This window comes from Pagrus major, chromosome 12 (genome assembly GCF_040436345.1).
Source record: "Pagrus major chromosome 12, Pma_NU_1.0".
NCBI classification, from domain to species: Eukaryota; Metazoa; Chordata; class Actinopteri; order Spariformes; family Sparidae; genus Pagrus; species Pagrus major.
The window spans coordinates 28,509,004-28,534,188 of NC_133226.1; the positions used below are offsets into that span (position 1 = coordinate 28,509,004).

At 43.2% G+C, this 25,185-nt stretch overlaps 2 protein-coding genes across 2 annotated transcripts in view; both read right to left on the minus strand.

Moving 5' to 3' along the window:
- dnah10 (dynein axonemal heavy chain 10) overlaps nucleotides 1-17,881 on the minus strand; it is a 28,991-nt gene extending 11,110 nt beyond the window's left edge. The window contains 48 exon segments of the mRNA XM_073477580.1: nucleotides 238-331; nucleotides 423-595; nucleotides 666-926; nucleotides 1,027-1,179; nucleotides 1,257-1,402; nucleotides 1,530-1,649; nucleotides 1,994-2,210; nucleotides 2,540-2,671; nucleotides 2,756-2,878; nucleotides 2,950-3,085; nucleotides 3,246-3,404; nucleotides 3,479-3,597; nucleotides 3,746-3,937; nucleotides 4,226-4,372; nucleotides 4,590-4,778; nucleotides 4,894-5,046; nucleotides 5,412-5,546; nucleotides 5,661-5,844; nucleotides 5,950-6,219; nucleotides 6,568-6,791; nucleotides 6,873-7,106; nucleotides 7,182-7,304; nucleotides 7,381-7,614; nucleotides 7,702-7,858; nucleotides 8,026-8,237; nucleotides 8,328-8,506; nucleotides 8,615-8,717; nucleotides 8,830-8,939; nucleotides 9,024-9,189; nucleotides 9,831-10,310; nucleotides 10,452-10,608; nucleotides 10,717-10,924; nucleotides 11,003-11,167; nucleotides 11,279-11,430; nucleotides 11,529-11,695; nucleotides 11,788-11,946; nucleotides 12,252-12,428; nucleotides 13,225-13,395; nucleotides 13,538-13,732; nucleotides 13,833-14,031; nucleotides 14,155-14,345; nucleotides 14,478-14,708; nucleotides 14,956-15,110; nucleotides 15,486-15,672; nucleotides 15,841-15,956; nucleotides 16,052-16,160; nucleotides 16,303-16,397; nucleotides 17,659-17,881. Coding sequence (XP_073333681.1) covers nucleotides 238-331; nucleotides 423-595; nucleotides 666-926; nucleotides 1,027-1,179; nucleotides 1,257-1,402; nucleotides 1,530-1,649; nucleotides 1,994-2,210; nucleotides 2,540-2,671; nucleotides 2,756-2,878; nucleotides 2,950-3,085; nucleotides 3,246-3,404; nucleotides 3,479-3,597; nucleotides 3,746-3,937; nucleotides 4,226-4,372; nucleotides 4,590-4,778; nucleotides 4,894-5,046; nucleotides 5,412-5,546; nucleotides 5,661-5,844; nucleotides 5,950-6,219; nucleotides 6,568-6,791; nucleotides 6,873-7,106; nucleotides 7,182-7,304; nucleotides 7,381-7,614; nucleotides 7,702-7,858; nucleotides 8,026-8,237; nucleotides 8,328-8,506; nucleotides 8,615-8,717; nucleotides 8,830-8,939; nucleotides 9,024-9,189; nucleotides 9,831-10,310; nucleotides 10,452-10,608; nucleotides 10,717-10,924; nucleotides 11,003-11,167; nucleotides 11,279-11,430; nucleotides 11,529-11,695; nucleotides 11,788-11,946; nucleotides 12,252-12,428; nucleotides 13,225-13,395; nucleotides 13,538-13,732; nucleotides 13,833-14,031; nucleotides 14,155-14,345; nucleotides 14,478-14,708; nucleotides 14,956-15,110; nucleotides 15,486-15,672; nucleotides 15,841-15,956; nucleotides 16,052-16,160; nucleotides 16,303-16,397; nucleotides 17,659-17,881 — 8,382 coding nt within the window.
- A 1,163-nt stretch (nucleotides 17,882-19,044) lies between these two features.
- Nucleotides 19,045-24,763, minus strand: abraxas1 (abraxas 1, BRCA1 A complex subunit). Its single transcript, XM_073477541.1, has 9 exons — nucleotides 24,598-24,763; nucleotides 23,725-23,815; nucleotides 23,615-23,651; nucleotides 21,970-22,036; nucleotides 21,686-21,882; nucleotides 21,335-21,454; nucleotides 21,170-21,254; nucleotides 20,972-21,083; nucleotides 19,045-20,009 (listed from the first exon to the last, which is right to left on the minus strand). The coding sequence occupies exons 1-9, from the start codon at nucleotides 24,676-24,678 to the stop codon at nucleotides 19,732-19,734; spliced, it is 1,068 nt and encodes a 355-aa protein (XP_073333642.1). The 5' UTR covers nucleotides 24,679-24,763; the 3' UTR covers nucleotides 19,045-19,731.
- Between the last annotated feature and the right edge of the window lie 422 nt (nucleotides 24,764-25,185).

Here is a 25,185-nt window from a genome sequence, read left to right on the forward strand (position 1 = left end):
CTGAGGTTTCTTCCATCTTTTTTTCTTCACTCGAATCGAGGGACAGAGGACGTCGCTCACCGTACAGGTTGTAAAGCCCACTGAGGAAATGTGATTGTGGTTTGGAGTTATATAAATAAAAGTGATTTGAGTTTGAGCCTACATTTGTAATCCCAGCAGGAGAAACGGTGACACATTTGTCCCTGAAGTCCACACAAAGGAGAATCTTCAAAAACAACTAACATTATGAATTATTACCAAGGCTTTGTCAGTTTCATCGATGAGTCTGTCATGGAAGATTCTCAAGCACTCGTTTCTCCAGACACGCGCAAACTGGGTGACAGTCAAAAACCTGTTGGAGACAAATCAGTTTAATATATTTAGGAAATGGAGCTGCAAAGTGTCTGTTAAACCGTCACTAGAGTGAATGTGCCTGATCAGACCTGTCAGGATTGGTGAGCGTCAGTCCGTTGTAGACTCTCGACAGATCCCTCAGGTTGAAGATGTAGTGGAACTTGGAGGGAGTGGGCGGCAGATCTTTGATGATGTTGTTGTACAGTTCCAGTGTGCAGGCGGTGACTTTGTCACAAACCCTCTGAATGGCGTCCTCAAACAGCTAAAACATTTGATCGAGTTAATGATATGTAGTGGTAACTGATGCGTATTGATTTATGTGTGATACTCACTCTGGTGTGGCCTTTGAGGATGGAGCCATAGATGAGGTGGAGGGACTCCAGTGCAGGGAAGGGCATGCTGAAGACACTGAAGAGCGAGACGAAGCGGGTATCCACCTCGTTCCTCCCGCCTCCTGCCTTTCCCATGGCAGCGATGAAGTCCATGTCCTTGAGGGTTTTGTAGTTGAGCTCCTTCCCTCTGTTATAGAGGCCTCCTCGGTCCAGTAACAGCTTCAGAAGGGCGATAGGCTGTTGTGTGCCGTAGTCATCCACCTAGATGAGCGTACAGAATATATGAACAATGTCTAACATACAAGTGCTGTCACTCATGACAGTATAATAAGAGAACTGGTTGAGAGCTTGGAGAAGGTACCTTTGGCATACTCAAGTCATCCATAAAGACCAGCAGTCTCTTCCCCACTGGAGGCCCATAGATCTCTTTGGTCCTTTTCTCAACACTGGCCTCCAGGTTTCTCTGCAGGTCTGCTGAAGTTGTTCTGGACGAGAAGTTGATCATCAGAGTAATCTAGAAACAGAGGGGAAGACATTCAAACTCAAGTGATGGAACAAATGTATGCACGCGTGGTTAGATGGTGAACTCACCGTTGTATTGGCGTCAAGTTTCTTCAGGAAGTTATGAATGGTGGCAGTCTTGGAGGTGCCAGACTCTCCGACCAGAAGCAGCGGCCTCTTTATCTTCACCATCTGTTCCAGGATCCAGCTGGCTCTCGTGGTGTCAACAGTTGGCACTAAAGCAAAGACGGAGGATGAAGGAATCAAAGTGGAGGAAGGAACGCTGAAGAGTTTAAATGGATGTGACATGTTTGTGTGAAGGACATCTGATCTGTCCTCGCTGCTCACAGAAATGACCTTTACCTAGAATATCAGCAAACTTCATGTCGGGGTCGTGAATGTATCTGGAGACCAGAGAGCTCCAGGAAACCCACTTCTCCTTCGTGCCATCAAAGTGGAAGTCATACAGAGATGGCAGATATCCTGTACGGAGCCAGTCATTTAGTTATGAATAATACAATAACAATAAGTGACATAATTAAAGGAGACTGCAAATTTATGTGGAGAATAAAATTCTCAATAAGTAAAATTAGGTCTGTTTTTATAATGATATTCATTCAATCTTCCTAAAACCATAAAACAATCCTGTTTCCTGAATGATGGACGACCATTTTTTAAATAATCTTTCATTATATATCATGATATCTCCCAATCCTGATATCTAGTTTACATTTTTTTAAATGATTCAATGATTTTTAAAAAAACAGATCATTGTAATAACGTGTGTTGAATTCATGACTGTCTACATGCAAAAACGTGTTTCTCACCTGGGATCTCACCAGGTCCAGCGAGGGCTTTCTCATCATGTACTGCAGTTAAGCAGGAAAGACCTTTGATGAACTCATCGAACTTGGTCCTGTCGCTCTCCAACAGTGTGGCCCCCAGTGAGCAGTACAGAGCTTCCAGGAAGTAACACTCCAGGACTTCAGCACTGCTGTTCTCACCCTCAAGCAGCGCGTCCAGCATCAAGCACAGCTGAGTCACCTGAACACAAAGCCAACACATGAAGTCCTAATACCTGGAGACCAGTTTGCATTTGAACTCTTCTGGTTCCCTCGTCTCAAAGTCCGAGTCTGTTGAATGTGTTTTCAGTCAAATGTGTGAAATAAGGTGTGTGGTCACCACAGGCTGGAGATATTTACACGTTTTGTTCTCCCACAAAAACTCCGTCATTAAATGTCCCACAGTTTAATTATAAAGCTCTTTGTGTGTTAAAAACTGTTAGCGGTTGCTAACAAGTGTCTGAATGAGACCACAGAGGTTGTCGGGGACATCAAACGTCCTCACAGCGAACACGGGTGAGATGAACCTACCATGTTCAGATCTGTTTGAGGGACGACAGTCTTCAGTTTCTTGCCCTGTTTGCCTTCAACAATCCCTTCCACAATCATGTCAATTGAGCTTGGCACATATTTTTCGAATAATTTGTTGAGCACTTCTTGTTCCTAGGAAACAAAACAGCGTTGAGATGTTGTCAAATAATAAGGAAGTCCAATTATCACATTGTATGTATGTATTTTTCTTTTTACCTTTCCAGGTCTGTTGTTGACCCATCTCTGCCAGAATGGAGCGTATCGCAGGTTTTTGGGGTCAACATAAACCATCCCACAGCGGGAAACAGTAGCAGGGGAGGCATACTGCAGATCTCCAACCTGTGAACGTTAGCTTTCATTATTTAACGCTCTGAAAGGAGCTTTGCAGGAAAGTGTTGTTTCTGACTTACCTCGAACAGCATGGCACAGTGATTCTGTAAACGGATCCGTTCTCCGTTGGCGAGAGTGAGCAGCCTGTTGTCATCCATCACTGAGTTCATATTCTCCACCCACAGAGCGTCCACATCCCCATCAAACAGGATGTACCTGTGGGTCAAAGTTCATGTCTTTATGTTGGATTCCACTGTCTGCCTTCTTCTTCTTCTTCTCCTTTTTCTCAATATATGAATGAATGAATGACATCACTGGCAATTGTACATCTTAATCATCTGATTATTGAAATGTCTCCTTTAATTGTTTTGTTTACCTCCGCTCGTTTTTGTCGGTGGGCTTGTTGATATCACGGAAGATGTTGGATAAGATCCCGTCAGTCCAGTCTCGAGTGTCGGGGTCCAGAATGCCGTAAAGTTCAATGACACTAATGGCTTTAGGGTTCAGAGGATACATCTTGGTTTGCATTCCCAATCTGATGATGACATAAAATAAAGCTTACTATCGTCCACAGCAAACATCAGGAGGGTGATGTAAACTAACACTGACCTGGTCTGAGCTTGACATAAAGTGCTGATCACAACCGACTTTCCTCCACCTGTTGGGCCCACGATCATAGTAGTGTGTCTGGTCATCATCGTCTCATACATCTGCACCACTTTGTCCACCTGGCACCACAGACAGCACAAAGAACAGGCTGTATCAACATCTTCACACTAACATGGTGAAACTCAATCACTGCTACTAAAACTCAACGATCTTGTTCACAAAAAACCTGTTCGTCAAAGAATCACATTCCAGACCAAACTGAGTCACCTGGTTGGGCAGTACGTTGTATTTGCCCTCCTGCAGGATCTGTTCCACAGCATCATTGAAGTCGGGATAGCGAACACGGGGGCAGTCCAGCCCAGGGAACAGGTCTGAGATCAGCCCGAGGAACAGAGGCACGTCCTCGAACACAAACTTTGGCAGGTTCATGTCCCTGAGAGCACGCATCAGCACCACATCCTGTGGAGAGGAGAGACCAGGATCACGGCAGGTAAGTCACAAGCAGTACAACGTTTTTAAAGAAATAAACAACACTTCTCATGGTGTCTTCTTCTCATATTCTAAGTGGCCTCTGCAGTATTTCTTGTTGCTCGGTGGACATTGCTGGAATCGTCATAAATAAATCTCACAGTTTCCCATCAGGCATCAAGCTTCAAACTATTCCTGCTGGATCACAAATCAATAACTTCCATATTGAAATTTCATTGTATGAAAAGTCAAACATGTAAAGTGTCCTGGGGTCTCTACCTCACTGAGGTCCGGTGAGCCTCTCTTCAGCTCTCCTGCCATCACGAGGACAGACTTCAGAGCACGCAGGCCAAAGTCATAATGGGACTGCTTAGACAGCTGCTCACGAGCGAGCTTATACAGGACCGTCATCTTCTTCGCCAGCACCTGAAATAAGATGAAATCCTCCATGATAAAGTGACACGTGTAGGTGGAAAGTATCTGCAGAGTGAAGTTAAGGACTTGCTCATGTTTATATAAAAAATTGTCTTTGCAAACATTAGTAATTTACTGTACACTAACATTAAACTTGTACATTATAGTAATATTGGCTATACATGGTTCATTATACATGGTTGAGGAGTTTTGTCTATGCGTCCCTCACCTTGGCCATTAGGAAGCCCTCAGAGAAGAGCATGATCTCACAGATCTGCTGCAGGTCAGGCACAATGACCACCACAGGTCTGAAGAGGGCTTTGACTGATTCTGGCAGCTCTGTGCGTCCTGCATAACCTGGGTTCATGGTGATGAAAATACCCATGCGGTCGTCCAGGCTGATCTCCTTACCTTCAAACTGATATGCATAATGAGAAGAAGGTCATTTAGGGAGAAATAAAGGCCAATGACTCCTTGAATTTATATGAAAATCAGGATTATTTTGGATGCATGTGTTTCTCCAACAGACTTACAGTAAACTTTTTATGGTGCAGAATGAGAGCATTGCGGATGGTCTGGATTTGAGAGGAGATGACTGACAACACTGAGGCATCGATACGATTGAACTCATCGAAGCAGCCCCAAGCTCCACACTGGGCGAGGCCAGAGAAGATCTTACCCATCGCCTGAACAAAACAGGAAATAAGGAAAAAAGCTAGTAACAAATGAGAGTGCACACGTTTCAACAGACATACGAGTAATTAGATCAATTTTGGTGATATTTTTGAGACTGATGCAAGGGAGCAGTTCAGTAGCATGGAAACAAGAAGGCATGACATGCACACATGATGACGATAACAGACACAGTCTAAGTTTAATAACTAGACCACAACTAAACGCATCCTGTTTCCACACTTTTAACATTTGGTCAAAAACCAACCAATGTGATTTATAATGTAAACAAGATGATGTCCTTTCTCAGGAAAACCTCACAGCTTTAAGAAACCTTAAATGAAGGTTTCTTGTAGCTGTTCAAGTGGAGGCTTCTTACCATGCTGTCCATGCCTTCACTGCAGTTTGTAACCACACAGAGCAGGCCTAAAGCCTTGGCCAGATCTTTGGTGGACTCCGTCTTTCCTGTACCGGCCGGTCCAGCAGGAGCTCCACCAAGGAACATGGAGAGGGCCTGCATCACACGTACACAGCCACATTCAGACATCCTGTCATCAAAACAAGCTGACAGAACTATTAACGTGTGCTGCCTGGGTGGCTGATACAAAGTTTTCAAAACTTGACCAACCTGCGTGACGGTGAGGTAGATACGATCCGTCAGTGGGGTGATAACCAGTCGACCGTTCAACCCCATGTACTCGTGGCCGTAAGAGAACGAAGCACTGCACTGACGCACAAAGAGGTCGTCGTGTTCCTTCAGCCAGTAGAATTTCAGTTGGCTTTCCCACTCAAACTCTTGTGCGTCCATTATACTGGGAAGAGAGTTACCTTTTTATTCATTTAAGTCCCCTTTAAACACACTAGCAACACTGTCACATGCAATGAAAAAAGTTCAAACTGGTAAATGTGAGCTTTACCTGTTTAGCACCAAGTTGTCTACAATGTCCCTCGCGTGGACATCGATGATAAGCACCGTGTTTATCTTCCGTCTGTCGTTTTTCTTCATAGGCTGTGTTATGCGTGTAACCAGCTCATCAATCTGCTGGTGCATTTTCTTGGCAAAGTTCCTCATTGCGAGCTTCTCTCCTTTCTTCACATTTTTAAAGACATCCTCCACCTCCCAGGTCCACCACACCTGAATTGCAGCCAGCACCATCATGCCCTGGTACTGCATCATCCAATCCACCCTGAGAGACACAGGACAGAGACATTTAGGGCCTGTGTCCACATAGTGCTGGCTGTGCACTCAGGAGTGCTGAGATGAAACAGCAGACAAAAATATGGTGAATATCATCGCCTCGGCCAGGAAAAAGAAAAACATTTCTCTTTCTGTAAAAGTTCAGAGATTTTCAACTCAGAGTGCTCGGAACCAGCGTGACTGAAAAAACGATGCTGGGCCTTTTCTCCCAGTGGCCACAGAAGCTCACTCCTCATTGGGAACAATTGAAAGAAGACGCTCTGTGGACACAGGCCATCAGTATGGCTCATCTGCACACAGACAATGGCAGAATTGATCACACAGTAACTACACACACCTGCTCCTGTCTTTACAGTAGTAGAAGATTGCCTCCTTGGTGATGAGTCTATTAGTCCTCCTCATCTCTCCCAGTACTCCTGTCATCCACTCCTCCACCCTTCCCTCCACTGGGACAGGCTTCCTCAGCTCCATCACCTCACCCTCAGCAGATACCATGGCTCCAGCAACTGTCTCCCCATTGCCTTCGGCCTCAAAACTCAGAGATGCTATGTTGTCATACATCTTTTGGAACAAAGAAAAGAAAAACATCTAGAAAAATGTTTCACACACACGGCGAGCAGCGATCCTCCTCACCCCTGATACCTTGATCATGTGCTCCTGGACGCAGGCATGGTCACTACTTCCCAGAATGCTGAGCAGCTCATCATCAGAGATGAAGAAGAAGCGAGGAAATGCATTCCTCTTGGAGTCCAAGTAGTCATTGAGACTTTTCTGGCACCTCTCTAGACCATCACTGAGGGCCTGCAGGTTTGTTAGCCGGTTGGGAACCAGGCAACACTGCCTAATGTTTGGATCCTTCACTGTGTTACTCATTATCTACATGAAGAAAGTAAGGAGACAACATGTTTAAGATGTTTGCTTTCACTTGGCTCATATTAAGGCAAAACTCACCTCTTTAAACTTTTTGTCAATGTCATCAAACTTCCTGGCTTCTTCAGGTAACTGCGAGCTAATGTCTCCACCGACGAATATGCTCTCCAGGTACATCCACTTTCTTTGTACCAGCAGCCATACCTATACAAGAAATATGTTTTCAGCAGAGACATCATGGACTTCAAGTGTGATGGGACATTTGGACACTCTCTCTGACCTCTATGGTCTCACTGATAAGGGACAGGTCTTTCTCCCATTGTTGTATGGTACCAAGGAAAGGTCCGACAAAACGACTGCCCGCCATGCTCTGCAGGTTCATGGCATCGTTGTCCAGATTAAGCATAATCTCATCCACTGTGCAAAGAATAGAGCCACATTTCCGGGTGCCTTTAAAATAAGGCAACACACTGAACGTCGTGTTTCCCCAGGTCTCCACCACCTCCTTTACTCCCTGGAAACACACACAGACATGTTGGATGAACTGACACAGTTGATCCCTCGGCCCAGCTCGAGTTAGTTCACACAGATGGAAGCTGACCTTCTCTATACCGAGCTCTTTCATAGCAGAGGTGACAATGTCACCTATGACATCTGCGTATTTGTGCAACTCCATAGCAAACATGTTCTGCAGAGTGAAGGTGTCTCGGTTCATCTCAAAGCTCGTGCCGGTCCTTTCCATCAGTTCCTTCCAGTGTCTGCGCCCCAAAGCATAAAACACGTTTTTATTTTGAGTGTTTGATTTGATCTTATATTATATTATAATCTCATATTCATATCCTGCTCAACATATATTTCAAGTATTGATTGTCTTTTTGTTTGAGATTTATTCCAGTTAGGTTCTGGTGTTAATCTGCAGTCTGACCTGTCTCTGAGAGCCTCATTCTTCAGGTCCAACAGAAGAGGCAGAGATTCTCTGAACTCCTTCATGCGTCCTTCGAGGAAGAAGGCCGCAGGTAACCCTCGCACATCTTTGGGCAGCCGCCTAAAGCTTTTGATGAAACCCTCAACACCCTCCTGCAGCAGCTGGATGTTTAAATCCACCCACAAGGTCTGAGACCACTCTGCCTTTGCATCCTGAAACATGACAAGGACAAACTCATTAAAACATGCTTAATGCTTCCCAATATGCAATTTTAATGTTAAACTGAGAGCCCTCTATCAAACCTTCTGAGCTTTATAGACTTCATATATCTGTCTCAAGCCGTTCATGTCCGTCTGAATGCTGATAACCTCTGGGTACATGGTGAGCGAAAGGTCCAGCAGCTTCTCAGCATTTGCTAGCTCCTGCCTTTTTGCCACTACCTTGGCGAGCTCTGCTTCATATGTTTCCATAATGATAAATCCTGCAAAGAACAAAAGAGACTTGTCCCTCCACTGCATTTGAAGAATTACCACCATATATTATTGTTCTGGGTGTAACAACTACAGGCAGGGTTCAAGTGCACAAGTACCTTTCTCCAAATCGTCTCCCACAGCTCCGGGACCGTGCATGTTGAAGCTTTCAGCGAAGATAGACAACTCCTGCTTAAACTCTTCAACCTTCTCTTTTGTAATCTTGAAGTGCAACAAAGAACAGGAAGAGAATTATAAAAGTAGATTTTCAATAAAAGGAGTCAATTTCATTTTCTGTTCCTGCAGATTGTGTTGCGTGGGTTCAATATCTTACCGAGGTAAAAGATTTCTTGACATCTGTTAGACTTCGATCCACCCGTCTGGACTCTGTAAGCAGGTCACTCCACATCTGCTCAATCTTGGCCACCAGCTCCAGTTCATCCTCTCCAACCTACACATGCACCAAAAGTTCAACAAGGGTCACAATCTAAACCTTTGCTTTAAAGAGACAATCACTGAACATTGAACATGGTACCTGAAATTTGTACATGGCCAGTGTTCTGTATCTCTCCTGGATATCAGTGAATCTCAACTCCACATCTAGAGACATATCCCTGATGTCTGAGATGGTGCTGAGGACAGACTTCAGCTCCTTGAAAGTGTCAGGGCTCTGTTTCAGCGTCTCAGAGAGTTGCTGTTGAAATAAATAGCCATAAGGATCGATAAAAATCAGAGAAAAAAATCAATAACGTGCATCCTTAAAGTGATAGTTCTGGTGTTGATGTGGGGTTGTATGAGGTACTTATCCCTAGTCAGTGTGTTACCTGGAGTAGATGATAGTCAGCTCTCTCCGTGTGTGTTAGGGAACCTAAAAGAAGGCACTCCTTAAATATATATCTGTTTCAGTGTACACTATATTTTGAACATTTTCAGTGCTGTACATTGCAGCCAGACATCCCTTTACTTTGGCACTACATTCCCTCAACCGTGCAACGTCTGTATTCCTAAGCACAAGCGCAGCTGTGCCTGCCGTACACTGTATTACGCCACAGATCAGCTGTTTAACGGCAATGTAAAGCACCAAAATGTTACACTTAAGCAGGTGTATATTTTAGGCGTGCCTTCTTTTAGGTGGCTAAAATACCTCAGTGCAGTTAAGCAGTGCTCAATGCTCAACAACGCTTTGTTTCACTGTCAGTGCTACGCGCTGCTTCTCCACACAGGGGGAGAGCTAATGGTCGACTACTGCAGGTAACACACTGACTTCGGATAAGAACCCCATCACTTTAATATTTACTGTCAAAATATATGACACAGTATAGCATGATTCAATACCATGAGTTCATCTCTCAGGTTGAAGAGATCCTCTTTGGCCGGCTTGTTGAGAAGGCTACCCAGTGAACTGATCCAGGACTCAGCGATCTCCTGCACTGTTTGAGCCAGAGGCTCCAGGTTCAGATGGATGATGTGCTCACTCTTAGACAGAGGCTCCAGCATCAACTCCTGATTGATACGAGAAAGGAACTGCAACTTGTCGTCATACATGACAATGGATGGTTTCCTCGCAGCAAACTTTTCATTCACCACAGTTTGGTTCCTCTCCCAAAGGGGTCGATAGCGTTTCCAATGGTTGAGGTACCGATCCACAGAGAAGAGCAGCCGCTGGACATTCTGGGACACTGTCAAGGCGCTCTCATTTATCTGATGATGGGGCCACACTTCACTGAAGAAGCTAAATGTCACCGTCTCCTCTTCACCATCCACCTGTTGTGGTGAGCACTCTATGCAGCTCCCACGCCACCAACGCACAAATTGCTGAAACATAAAAGTGTTCGAGTCCCATCATCAGTATTAGGTTACAAACTAAATTATAAATAATATTAACAATAATAAAATATAGTTGATATTTTTATTAAAAAGCAGTCAAGATGCAGCGTAGAATCATGATGATCCCACCTTGGTGCTCTCTACACAGTCTCTGATGCAGTGCATGATAAGCCAGTAGATCTCACTGCTTGGGGGCTGCAGCACAATCTTAGGGGCAGACAGGAGGACATCGACTTGGAAGAGAGCGGTATTTCCCATCAGTGCCGTGTTGAAGGTCTGAATGTTCCTACAGGTGAACGTTAACAAGAAGGATGTTATAATGGTTGTGACAGAAAGTGCTGTGCTGCTTTCAAAGTAGGCGACTTCAAGAACATCAACATCATGTCATTATTACCTCAGCACCATTTTTATAAGTGAGTCGTACACCTTGCTCTCCCAGAACGTGTAATAATCTGCCATACATTTGGCTTTTCCACTGCTGGTTTCTATGATCAAATGTTCTGTCTTAGTGATGAGGCCTCCGATGTCGGCATACTTTCTGCTCAGCAGATTCACCGTCTTGGTCCGCTCTTGCTCGATGCGTTCACAGAACTCCTTGACACCTGGAAAAAGTACTCAGTTGAGTCAACGAAAGTAGGCTAAAATTCTGAGACATTAATTCAATAAATGATCGGTTCTACCTGGTAGGTCGTTTGATTTATCAGGGACTGGAAATTTCATTAAGTTGGCCGTCACCATTGATTGCAACTTGAAATCGATCTCTCTCTCATTCTTCTGAATCTGACTGACAACCGACTCAAACTTAGAGACGGCCTGAACGGCTCGGTCGATGAAGTCGGCGATACCTAAAACCAAACATTCATAAGAGATTTGATTTCAATTATACGTACAATGTCGATTTCCACAGATGACAACTGAGCATAAATCAGATCACACAGACGTTTCAGCCTCCGTACCCAGAGAATTCCAGTTGAGTCTTTTACATCCAAAATACATTTCTTTTCTGACCGCTTTGATGAGATGAGCCAGCATAATGGACTGTGCCTCAGTCAGGCTGTCCATCACAGAGTGGTAGCGGTTGACCATGTTATTCAGGTCAGTGACATACCTAAAAATAAAAGTTAAAACAGGTCAGGCCAGAGATGACATCGATCAGCAGTTCTGTGATTCTGTATGAACTCTGTATTCAGCAGCTGGTGTCGTTACCTGATGAATTTGTCCTCCTGTAGAGCAACATTTTGAGTCAGATCAGGAACAGAGTGGCCCAGTGAATCGAGGTTTTTTGTCTCAGAAATGATTTCCCTGAGCTCGGGAGAAAAGTTCACAACGTATTGCACACCCCTCTGTAGGCTGCCTTCAGCTGGTGGAATATTCTTAAAATAAGACAATTAACAATAGTTTGAGAGAATAAGAACAGTTACTGTGTCTAATGTGTATAAGTAAGTAAACAGCGAAAGATACGTACTGGTTCTGCCTGGGATTGGCTTTCACTGGTAATCATGACCAGCAGTGGTTTGTTCATTAGCAATGGCAAGTTGCGTTCTGTCGCAGCCATCCAGTGTTCATACTTCTTCGCCTCAAAGTCCAAGATCTTCACTGCCGCTTTCTCATACTTGTCCTTGGCCTGAGCAGAATGCACCAAAGTCACATCAAAGAACGACCCATTAACTGGATCGACAGATTAATTGGCACCGATAGGACACTCTACAAATCAGTTTCAGCAGAGTTTGGCTCTGATAGTGCCTGATGGCTGCACAACCTTATTACTTACTTTGATGTTTAATTTAATTTAATTTAATTGTACTATTTTTAATCCCACAAGGGGAAATTCTCTTTTTGTTCAGTGATCCAGATCTGTTTATTTAGGGATTATCACTTTGATGGTCAGTTCAACAATTAACAAGTTTCTATTAAAGGGAATGAACTCACGGCTTGGCTCTGTTCACTCTCCAGCATCTCGGACACTCTCAGGAAGGGAAGGATGGTGTGTTTGATGCGGTGCACCAGAGACCGGCTCCATCTGATGGCTCCTGCCACAGGAGGCTCGTGCTTAATTAGCGGTGGTTTGTCCTTGTTTGCCTCAAAGATTTCATCTATACTGTCCACCTATAATAAAGACAAAAAAGCTATATGCAAAACTGCTTGTTGGATGCTGTGCTCACTCTACCAAAAATCTGAATGACAATCTATCATAGCAGCACAAGAGGAAATATTGTCTTGTTTTATACTTGTTGAAGGATGAGGCTGAATGCATTCAACCTCCAGATTTTATATGGATCAATGATCTAATGATCATCTTGATGAATGAAATGTATATGGAATAAGTGTCGTAAGTAATTACTAAATTGAGTTAGTTGCAGTGCAGTGTAATACTACAAGTCGATAAAGTGGTGTAGAGATGATTTATTTTGTAGCAAATAAGAGGAGATGAGTCTCCGTGTTCGCTGTGAGGACGTTTAATGTCCCCGACAACCTCTGTAGTCTCATTCAGACACTTGTTAGCAACCGCTAACCGTTTTTAACACACGGAAGAGCTTTATAATTAAACTGTGGACATTTAATGATGGATTTTATGTTGGAGAACAACACGTGTAAATATCTTCAGCCTGTAAAACACCTTATTTCACACATTTAACTGAAAACACATTCAACAGACTTACAGACTTTAAGACGAGGGAACCAGAAGTGCTAACATGCTTATGTGCTAAGTGATTTCACTCATTACTGTGGTACTCTATTATGTTTATACCCTCGCTTACAGTACAATGTAGGTCACGTGCATGGACATGGACTGTTCTTCAACTGAAGTTTGTACTGATCAGATTTTATCACTTTATAAAGTAAATTAAAATGCAAAGTCAGATGTCAACCAGCACTTTTCCTCCATTTCACAGTGTAGTACCTCTTTACAATACTGAGCCAGGATGTCATTAAACTTTCCCATCAGATGCTTGTTGACGGCCTCTCTGGAGTGGATGTGTTTGAACTTCAGAAGCATGTCGAACGCAGCGGCTGAAGAGCGCAGTGTCTTAAAAGACTGATCAATGAAGCTGATGGCCTCTCCCTCAATAGCCTGAGCAGACACAAGTAAGAAGAGAATCAACTTGATAACTGAGGTCAATATGTAATCTGACTGGTGCGAGCTGACTGTAAGTACACTGATAAAACCAAGCTTAAACCAAACTCACAGTTTCTGTGTCCTGTGTCCGACTCACCTCAACCATAGTGTGGAAGTCTTGCATGATCATTTTCCAGCTGCTCATCTTACAGATGTTGAATGGTTTGAAAGTGATGCCTTCGATCGGCAGAACCAAACTGTCCACTCTGCGCAGCACTTCATCAATGCGTTTTGGGTCACCGGTGACCCCTTTCAGCTCTGGACCAAAGATGTTATAGAACTCCTCCAGAACCTTTGCAACACAAATGTGGGGGAAGTCTTTTTAAAAACAGAGGTGCTTTAAACGCATTAACACGTTTTAGTAATTCAGTATTAAAGATGTGTACACTGACCTGCAAAACATTGTAGAGGTCCTGGCAGACAGAAGCCACGTAATCTGTCCTCTCAAACAGTCTTTTACGGTCAAATTCCCAGCGTGGATGCCTGCCTGATTCTTCAATTTCAGCACGCACCTCAAAGTAGGATGTCTTCCACTGCTCCAGAACCTGTTTAGCATCATGCACCTTGGATTTGGCCACTTCCCTCTTATCTCTGTCCAAAGCACAGTAAATTACACTAAAAACCTCAAAACAACCCGTCTGAATAAAGGATTCTGACTGAACTCGACCTAAAATCCAGATTTCCAACACAAGATCTAAATGGATCCACACATACTTGAATAGCGTGTTGACATCAATGACTTGATCCACGCGTTCACAAAGCTGCCAGGCAATACGCTCCATCAGAGGGACCATACGTTCATCAGTGTTGTAGTGGCAAGAGATCATCCACACAATCTGCAGACACTCCATCAGAGGAGGAATATCCTCCAGGATCGCACCAAAATCTGCTCCAGTTGCCAGATTCTACAACAGACAATGGTACCTCTGATAAGTGAAGATGGAGATGGAGCAACTCTGTACCGGCCACTTACAACAGAGCAAAGAGGAAGTCAATGTACAGAATATTCCGCAAGAATTTATTTGCACAAAGTTCACCGTGAAGTGTCGTCCCATCAAGAGGAGGAAGTTTTTAATTTCATCCGACTCCACAAGGTATTTGGAAAGTTCAGCAAGCGTTCCCTCCAGGGTCTGAACAATGCTCGCATCTGCTTTGGTCATCACCTCCAAGATCTTCTTCACCACAGGCCGTTTAAGTTGCTCACTCAGAGCACTCAGGATTGATGCACGCTCCTGCCAGAAAGCTGTCTCGGCCAAAGGACCGGGCGCCTGGAGAAAAACGGAAAGTGGTCTCAGGATATCATCGTGTACGTTTAATGATTTCTACGACCAGATTATTTCATTTTGAGCTGACAGGGAATGTATTTCTTGGTGATATTTCATTCATTTCAGCTGTAACTTTACATGTGAATGCAGGGCTTGACCCTAAATCCTTCATCTGGACATTATGCTCTTCAAGTGTGGTGCCAACAAACTGACCTTGATTGAAATTAGGAATACGAGACGAGTCACAGACCTGAGGCTTTTTGTTTAGCTGCTCTTCAAGGACAATGGTAATCTGAGTCTGCCAGTTCATCACACACTGCTCCAACTTCTCTACCATCTCTGGATTAGAAAGCAGTACATCCACCTCTGGCTCCAGATCTAGCTCAGGAATGTGCAGCGTAACCTCTGTGACAGAAAGTATGATCTTCAGATTGTACTGTTTATTATTAAACGAGCATTAAATATGTTAAAGTTATAAACTTGAGCAGCGCTTCTATCTAGGCTCCTGAAGAGAAACTGCCCCTACAAACAAACAAATGAACTGATGTGTATTTTTTGTTGGGGGAATGCTCCTCCAAGCAGTTCACAGCACATAAAGTCCTCTTAAGGCAGGGAAAGCTCAAAATATGCTTAAAATAAAGGGTAGAAATTGGAAAAGGCAAGAAGTTGTTGATTATTGTGGAGAGGTTAACATTACTTTGATTTGTTTTTTGATTATCAAAAAACTGATAACTTCCTGAAATTAAACAATAAGCCTTTGGTCTATCTAAAGAAACAAACCTTGAATCTGAGGGGGCTGGTGAGTTGTGCTGACCACTTCAAAAAAGCAGTACATCCTGATGAGCAACTCATCATGAACTGTAACTTGTCCATTTGACTCCAGAGGAGTCTCCTCCTGAGGAGAAACTGCCCCGCTGTGAGAACCAGTCATCTCCATTTGTTGAGCAGTAAGCCCGGGTAAAGCAACCTGGCAAGAGAGACAGTGAAAACAGCCAGTTCAAGAGTGTCTTAATTTTTCAGAAAAACATAAATTATTTGTTTACATGGTGTTTTTCTGCTATTGCTACATGAAGTGATAGTCTAAATATTGATGGTTGCTTTTGGCCACTTGTGAAGTCTGTTTTATTTTACTTACGTTGGCGAGCTTGCTCTGCTGCACAAGAAGGCGCTGTCCATAATACATGCCAACCTTAAATAGCCTGGGCATCAGGACACTGGCCTCATTCATGTCCAGTGGTTCAACAATGGTCTCTAATTCAAACACCACGTAATCATTTTGCGGTTAATATTTTTTCATCAAAGCCTTGAACATGCTGTATTATAATGCTACTGAACTGTCATCTCACCCTTTGTGCTCCTGGTAAAGTAGAAGACGCGGGATTTCAAAAACCTCTCTGGGTATTCGTTTACTGCGACATGAAGCTCAATGTGATAGACCACTTGAACCTCCATCTTCTGAAAATGCAAAATCAAACAAAACCAAAAACATGAGTGTCTCTATCCACTCTGTAGATAATACATCGACAAATGATTTCAAACACAATCACCATCTGAGAGCAATAAAGACAAGAAGTTTCAAATGAAAATGTGATCTCACAGGACTGGGACTTTGTCCATTTGCCTCTTCCTCCTCCTCCTCCTCCTCCTCCTCCTCCTCGTCAGGATCTGCAGAGTGTCCATCTTTCCTCCTGTCTGAGTTCATAAACATTGTGGTTAGATGCAGTTTTACTAACCACACATTACAACATATCAATCAATTTAAAGACCTTCGCCTCTCATGTAGCCTATTAACATACATTCAGGTCCCAGAAGTAAACATTGTATTTCTGTAAGATTAATTTACTGGTGATGTTTGAAAAAACCCATTAGAGTTGCATCTTGGGTCTGTCTCTAGATTAAAGCGAGGACAGCAGACACTTCCTCATTATATTTAAAGACAGCCATGGGACTCTGCTATATTTAGGAAACAAACAGACAGAAACACAAAGAAACGCTCCCGAACAAACAAAAGAAAGCGTCTTATTCGTCACAACAGACAGTAGAGAGGCAGAAAACTTCAAACCTTGTACCTTGTCCACTTTTCTCCTGAACTGGCTGGATAAGGTTTTGGCTGAGATGGCAGCCATCTTGTTTTTACACTGATTAATTACCTGTGGAGTAAAAGTATGGCGAGCTGAAGCCCCGCCCCTTCCGGTTCCCCTCCTGGACCTGACTGATCAAAGTTCTGTCTGGTATTGATGCAGAGAGACGATGATGTATCGATCCTGTTTGGATCTCACACACGATGTTTGTCAGTTTGTCATCACACTAATGAAATATCAGAAAATACGTCATTATAAAGACGACACAGCCAACAGCGCCGTTAGTGACGTCACAGCCAACAGCGCCGTTAGTGACGTCACAGCCAACAGCCTCGTTAGTGACGTCGTCTCCTAACTGAAACATTGTAGAGCTGCTCCTGTTCATCAGCAGCTCTCAGAACTGACCAACTGTTGGCGGCCATGTTGGTTCTGGTTCTGGTGCTGATGAGTGGATGTAGTTCACTGAGCGCTTTAACACAAAACTACATGAGGTTTGACTTTAATTACGACAAACATCAGTTCACACGGGATCAGTACTTTACGTCTCTCTTCATTCATCACCAGACAAACATTTACCGTAAGTACAAAAGAGATTGCGCTTGTTGCCGTAAAGCGCATGCGCAAGTACCGCACCGTAAAGACGAAGTCAGGGATGCGTCAAACATCAGATGAAGTATTTTACGATGAGCTGACTGGTGTCAGTTCCACTTTAACTCGTCGTTATATTTCTTATCGCTGAATTAATAAGCTTTAATCATCTTTTATGCGCACGCGCCTTGTGAACACAGCTGTGCTCACGCGCACCGACGGTTGGTTACCAGCGTTAACTCGCTGCTAACTCTGCTAACTCTGCTAACTTTAACTTTACTCACCCACTGGAATCACTTCAACTTCTTCCTCTCTGAACGTCTTGAAAAACATAAGAACCGACGTCGACTCCTCCTCGGACACAACGTTCAGGTAGCGGATGATCTTCTCCTCCTCCTCTCCGTCTCCGCGGCTCAGCAGCTCGTCGAAGGCGCCGCGGTCCCGCAGGCCGAACCCGGCCGACACTCGCTGTCCGACCCACTCCACGCGCAGGTCGTCATGGACCATAGTGTCAACAACGGCGACTTCACGGCTTAACAATTACACACTTGTGACAACTTTCTCTTTAACCTGTCGACATGTGAAGTCAGAGTCAGCCTGAGCCGTTTCACGTTGCCACGGCAACCATCAAACATCTCGCGGCGCTGCCAGAGCCGAGGCCACGCCCCTTTTCGGTTTGACCCACATCCAAGGCGGCGCTGAGTAAACCCCTTATATCCCGGTACCACACAGCTCGCTCACTCTTAGAGACTGTAACTATCCGAAATATCAACTATTCCAACAAAATACTTAAAATTCCCAAGAAGTTCATTTTAAAATTATAAACAACATTAATCCCTCAAATGAATTTATGAAAAGAAGATTCAAATTTGTGGTAGAAAACTGTTAACTGTTATATAGTTTAGACTGTCTAAAATTTGTGGAAATCTCTCCACGACTTATCGTCCGGCTCCAGAAACATTGACTTTTGGTCCTTTCGAAATATTCAAATAGGAGTAATCCTCAAAGACAAACAAACTGAGTTTTAAGTGAATAATCTCTTTATTATTACAAAATATTACATACACAAGTGTCGATATGCCAAATCGGCATAACGACAAAAAATGGAATTTTTCGTTCCTGTTTGAATTGAGCCATGAATCACATTTACGTTTGTAAGTTTAAAAGAAAATTTTCCAAGTCAATGACGTCTTTTATCTAAACTACTATTAATGTCCCTGATCATGACCAAGGTGGGAAAATGGTTTGGTCTCGACTTTATTCGGAGGGACTGGACGTCTCCTCAGACCCCTTCAGATATACGAAACAACTGTACATCTTTGAGTCTACGTTTAAGAGGGGCAACGAGTGTTTTCTTCCTGAATGGACGGTAATCTGAGATGTAACCAATCAAGACTTCTCCAACTCCTCCATCAATCATACCGACAGTGTGGCTACAGCTCGCTCACACACACACACACACACACACACACACACACACACACACACACACACACACACACACACACACACACACACACACACACACACACACACACACACACACACACACACACACACAACGTGGTTGTTGGGCTCTGCCTTCACAGCCCTGTCAATTTTCCATCTAATTCTAATTTGTTATGCAAAAGCAATTAAAACAGAAAGAAAGAAAAGAACCCCGAAGCAAGTTTAATTTCCCACCTTAGTCTTTTATATAATGTTTTCCAGGTTAAGAATCAGACTTGTGTTTTATACATATGACATGTGAAAAAATACAGGAAGTGAAAAAAGGGGCCAGAACCAAATGTTGTGCTTTGATTACACTTGAATACAGTTGGACTTTATAAAAGAAGTTCATTATGTGTTAATTATAATGATGGTCGACATCTTGTACACAACCACAAGAACAGAAGTAAAAAGAGTAAAGTGCAAAGAGGCTCTTTGATTTGGAACAAAACCTCCATCCGAGTTTCTCTTGATATATCTCAAGAGAATATAAACTTTGGGTTCAGTGTTTGCTTGGACAGCTTTGAGGGGGGAAAGACAGACAGACAGACAGACAGACAGACTTGTTGTGTTTCATCACTTCTACATGAATTTAACATCAGTTAGTTCTGACAGAACTAAGAGTCTTTGTTTGCTTTCCACACAATAAAAAAAGTGTTTTCAACAATTAAATAAATGAAAGCAACTGCGTTTCAACAAAAAGAACATCGTGAAACAATTCTCCGAATCAATCAGATGACCGTTCATCTTCACGTTGTTAACTTTGTGACTTTCTCATCGTCAGTGACATTAAAATCAGCTTCATGTTAAAGTGGTGGTTAAAATCCAGACGCAGTTCCATGAAAACAAAGCAGAAACTTATTTTCACATCATGAGTTGCTCTTGGTGCGTTTCCTCTCCCTCAGTGGCTGCGTCTCTCTCGGCCTTTTCCTACAGTTTGTTCCACTGGGACACAGCAGGGACACCGTTTCCTGAGCGTCCGTCATGGACTCGTCTTCGTCCGGCTTGGCACTGCAGCAGACGGCGGGGACGGGAAACGCCTCAAGGGTTAAAGTCTGAGTGTGGAACAGAGGAGAGCAGGCGAACAGAGCTCTGACGGCCTCGTGGAGCAGCAGGTTCTTCTTCTGCTCAGGTGAATCATCTGAAGCTGCAGACAGACACAAAGCTAACTTCATGACTGAGTGTTCACTTACAGACAGAGGTCCAGGATTTATTTAACCAGGAGTCTGAAACCGACTGAAAACTAATGGAAACTGTTCGTCTAGCTACAGATATTTGTGTCAGTGACAGTCACCCGAGTCTAAAGAATTAGTCCATTAATCGATTAGCCACGTAAAAGAAAATTCTTTGCAAACTATTTCTATTCTTTGCAAGCTTGTTAACTGTGGGGATGTTTTGTTTATCGTCATAAACACAGAAATCCTCACACTGAAGAAAGAGTGAATTTAATGATAATCACAGTGTTAGTCAAAATTAATCACCAACATTTTGTTGAGCATATTTCCCCATTTATTTTTAATAAGACTTAATAAGACTAAACAAAAGAAGAAATCTGAAGACATCACTTTGGGCAGTATAGACTTAATGATTAATCATGAAAATAATTGATAATGAAAACAGTTGTTAGTTGCAGCCCTGCAACACTGTTCAAACCTTAGGATGTCATGAGGGCCAGACTTTGGTGATGCTGCTGTGATTATTAATAATCCTGATCTGTCTACAAACTCTCAAGAAAAAGGTGAGAAAAATGCCCATTTTGTCCAAACTGACAACTTCAAACATGTCGTCTAGTCTGACCAACAGTTCAACACCCAAAAATATTCAATATTTAATATATAGAGAAAAGCAGCACATCTTCACATTACAGAGGCTGGAAGTGGAGGATTTTTGGCAATTTTTCACTGTTGACAATAATGGAAAATAACTGATCGATTAATGGACAGATGCTCTCAGCTCTACAGGTGTCTTCGGAGAAGAGCTCTGCTATGAATCAACGCTTTGTTCCAGGACTACAGCACATGACTACATTGATATCATCTGACTCTGTTGGTCTCTTTTTTTTTTAAAACTAAATGACTTTATTCAGTAACAATTGGATACATAACGAACCTTTTCCTGCGCTGCTCTGCTTCTTCTCTCTTAGTCGTCTCCTCAGAACTGAAACATCTGCCTGCAGCGTTTCAACCAGACGTTCACTCTCCTCCACGTCCCCGCACGCTTTCTGTCCAACACAAAACACACAAGCTGAGCCACAGTGTGTGTGAAGCAGCAAACACACGTTCAAACACACTTCCTGCTGTTGCTCACCTGCAGCTCCGACTGCAGCGACTCGTTCATTTTGTTCACTTCGTTGACGTCTCTCAGCAGCCCGTTGGAGGAGAAGAACTTGGCGCTGGAGCGACAAAAGATGAGTCACGTGATCAAACACACAGACAATATGCAAACCTCCTATTCACCGTGGCAGGATCGTACCTGTGTTTCTTCATGGTGAGGTTATAACCTGCTGCAGAGCACGGAGCCGACACCTTCCAGTACGCCAGCTGCTCCAGTAAACCCAGATTATTGACCAGCACAGGGACGTTCATGAAGCACCTTCAGAGAGGAGGGAAAAAACACATTTCATCAACAACAGAGCAGAAAACACACAGAGACTCTCTGTAACACAGGGATGATCTGTTACTTCAGTAAACGTAGCAGTATGTTGTTTCATGACTGTAAACACTGAATGAAAAGAGTCTCTGACCTACAACAACACACTCACACACTAATAAGACCTGCATGTTGATTGGATGATAGGACAGGTGAGCAGCTGTCGTTAGTTACCTGCTGCGGGAGATGAAGGCAGCGTACTCCATCCTGTGTGTTGAACCTGGAGCTGTTACCTTGCTGGGCGTCAGCAGCACAAAGATCATGTGAGGGTTGGACAGAGCGCTTTTCAGCTTCTCGTGGACGACCTTCTCCCTGAACGTCATCTGTTGGTCCGTGTTCCTGCGCTGACGGTACCAACCAATCAGGTTCTCCTCCAGGTGGTAAACACACGACAGATCAGTTGGACGTCTCAAATCCACTGTTCAGCTCCTCTGATGATTATCAGTGTGAGGTTTTACCTGCTTATTTTCTGCCAGGATTTTCTTTACAGCGTCCACATTCACGTCTCCCACATTGTTGTAGAAGCTGCAGACACAAAGATGAGGACGAGACAAACATCTGGTGACAGCTGCTGCTTCATCTTATGTTCCCTACACATCTACATGCAATCGCACGATCAGCACTCAGCAGTCACATCAACGATATAATGTTCAGACCTGCTGTCAACATTCGTCCTGAGTGATCCGATCACAGGTGTTCAGCTCTCAGTCCGTCCGTCCACACCTGACATTGACAGAGTGACACCTGTGATGAGATTTCACTTCCCGCTCTATATACAAACTAACCCGTCCATCACTGGGACAAACAGACTCCATGTTTCTACTCAAAGACAGAAAGAAGTTCATGTAGAACATTTGCTGAATTTACAAGAAGGAACAAATAAGTCAGAATCAGTCAGAGACAGAGTTTCACACAGTTTATAAAGTGTCTCCAACTCAACAACTCACTAAACTGACACATTTGTTAAGGGAGTCTGGGGACAAAGCAGTCGCCTATACTGGTTACTGTTTAGTGTATCTGTAAAATGTGACATGTTTAGATCAATAAAATGTTTCTTCTTTCATAAATGGAGTGTAAATGGTGAAATCAGTGTAAACAGTGTGTTCAAACAGCTGCTAAATGTTGGCAGGTCAGACTTTAGCACTTTAGACACAGAAGCAGACAGGCTGGTGCAGCCATGCTGCCACAAACTGACACTTTTTACAAGGAAACAAACAACTTACTGTTTTCATTTAATGCTGAATTTACAAGAAGGAGACAATGATTCAGAATCTGTCAGAGACAGAGTTTCACTACGTTATAAAGTTTGTTTTAACTCAACAACGCTTAAAATTAGGCAATTTGGTAAGGGAGTCTGGTGATACTGAGGTTATGTAAAATGTAGTTTTTCCATTAAAAACAATAATCGATCCTCAAAATGCTCTGAAATAATAAAAACCAGCTGGATGAGAATAAAGCAGCGTGTTAGTCTGAATCAGTCAAAGCACATCTGAAGTGATGTGTCGGTCGCGAATGAAACGGCTCTTTGAAGTGACCGATCGGAACCGACTCTTTGAAGTGACCGATCGAAGCCGACTCTTTGAAGTGACCGATCCGAGCCGCTTTGTTTTTTTTTCTCTGTTCAAGCAGCACGTGATTGGTCAGCTACATGATGTGTGGTGGTGTCTGTGTGTCCGCACTGAGCAGGAGGGGGCGGGGCGGTGCTTACAGACACAACAGCCTGGAAAGGTGAGAACATGAGAGTAGAGTATGTGATGGTAAGTCTCATATGGAGCAGGCGCTACAAATAACCTGCACAGGCACGTTACAGCTGCACATCCATCAGTGCAGCTGGAAGAAAAAAGACAAGCAAGTGAACCTGCTACTAATGAAAGTGCCAGTTTGTCTGCTGCAGCGTCTACAGTGTCTACAGGACACCACCACCTGGACCTACAACCCAGAGCTCTGTGACACAGTTTGTGCAAAAGGTTATGTACTTTACTTTGTTTTTTGTAGCACTCTGTTCCATGTTGAGTATAATAAGCCATATAAATAATAAACATTTTATATAATGTATGTTTTGTACATTAGTTAGTTAGTTATCTCCTGTCCAGCTGTACTCACTCGTTCAGTTTGTAGCAGGCGATGTGCTTCTGGATATCTGTTAAAGAAATAAAGATGGTCATCATGTGACAGTGAGGATGTTTTACTGTGTGTGACCGTGTTTGACTTACTGTAAACCTCCTCGATGTGAATGTGATCAGCCTGAGAGTCACTGATGGTGATCTGCTCCTCGATCCTGCTCTCTCCGAGGATCAGACCCTCCTGCAGCGACCACACAGAAATACAACTACAGGTTATTTTATGGACACTACAGTGTGTGTTGGACCTGACGTCTGATTTATTCAACATGACTGATACTGATAACAGTCCTGTCTTAGAGCCATTTATTTAACTATACACTGAGCTGTGTGTCGGTCACAGTATTTATGATTTTCAGTGGACAGTGTCATGTATGTGTTATCTGCAAGGCAATTAACAGACCGATTAAAGATGCTTTACATAAAGCATACTAAACATTAAACTCAAAACATCTGAATAGGATTTAAAAAGATTAAACATAACCGCTGTCTTATGACACCATCAGTCACTGGGCGCCAGCTCATTACGTTAAAATTCAACACTTGTAAGAAAAGCTTGTTAGTATAAACATTTGCAGAATTCACCAGCACACCTGCATGATTAAAAAAAACATTCAGTCATGATTCAAAAGCGGTGCATATTTGTTAATATTCGGTGTCACGTTAAATACGAATATTTTTGAACGGAGTCTGGTGTTGCAGCAGTGTTAACGCCTTAGCTCGGTTTAAAAAGTTGCAGAAATCCAGTGTTGACAGGTTTAACGTCACTTTACCGACAAACGCTTCTCCTGTGATCCAAATCACAAACTGAAAACTCCATAATTAAACTATTAATCAGGAGCTGTTCAACTTCACGGTGTTATTAGCAGTTTTGTTTGCTCGCTTATTGATCCTCTTCAGCCTGACGCCGCCCGCAGGTCGACTGGACGCACATCCGCTTTAATGAGACATGAATGTGTTTCTCACCACGTCTGAATCACTGTTAACATGCTGGAACATTAAAGACGATAAAACAATCCCAGACATGCGGACAGTCGGTTCCGCCATGATGCTTGTTGACGATGAAGACGCTGAAGGGAACTTCCGGTCCGACAGTGAAGGGAAACATGCCGAGCGAGCGGTTCCTCTTCACTGTTACTGAAGCGGGTCAGGCGTCAGTGCGCAGCCTCACTGCTGCTGAGAGACACTTTCACAGGTGTGACACCTTTAATGAACACAAACAAAGGGACAGTTCACTGTTTTTTCACACCTAAACCACCTCTTTTCAAAAACCTCTATACCTAAACTTGATTATCCCAGAGAGGCTCAATATTCTTTGAAAAACAAATATTGAACTAATACTCAAAGATCATAAATCGGGAAAAAAGGTTATATTATTAAGACATTTCAGATTTGCTCCATCGCAATTATTCATTTATTTTGTAATACTGTGAAGTGCTGCAGACTTCATGGTGAAAACTGTCTGCAACATGTTTGTTTTGCTCCATGTTTTATTTAATTTAGCCTCTTAAAATCCTCCATAAGATGAGTTTTAAACAAGTTCTGAATAAAATG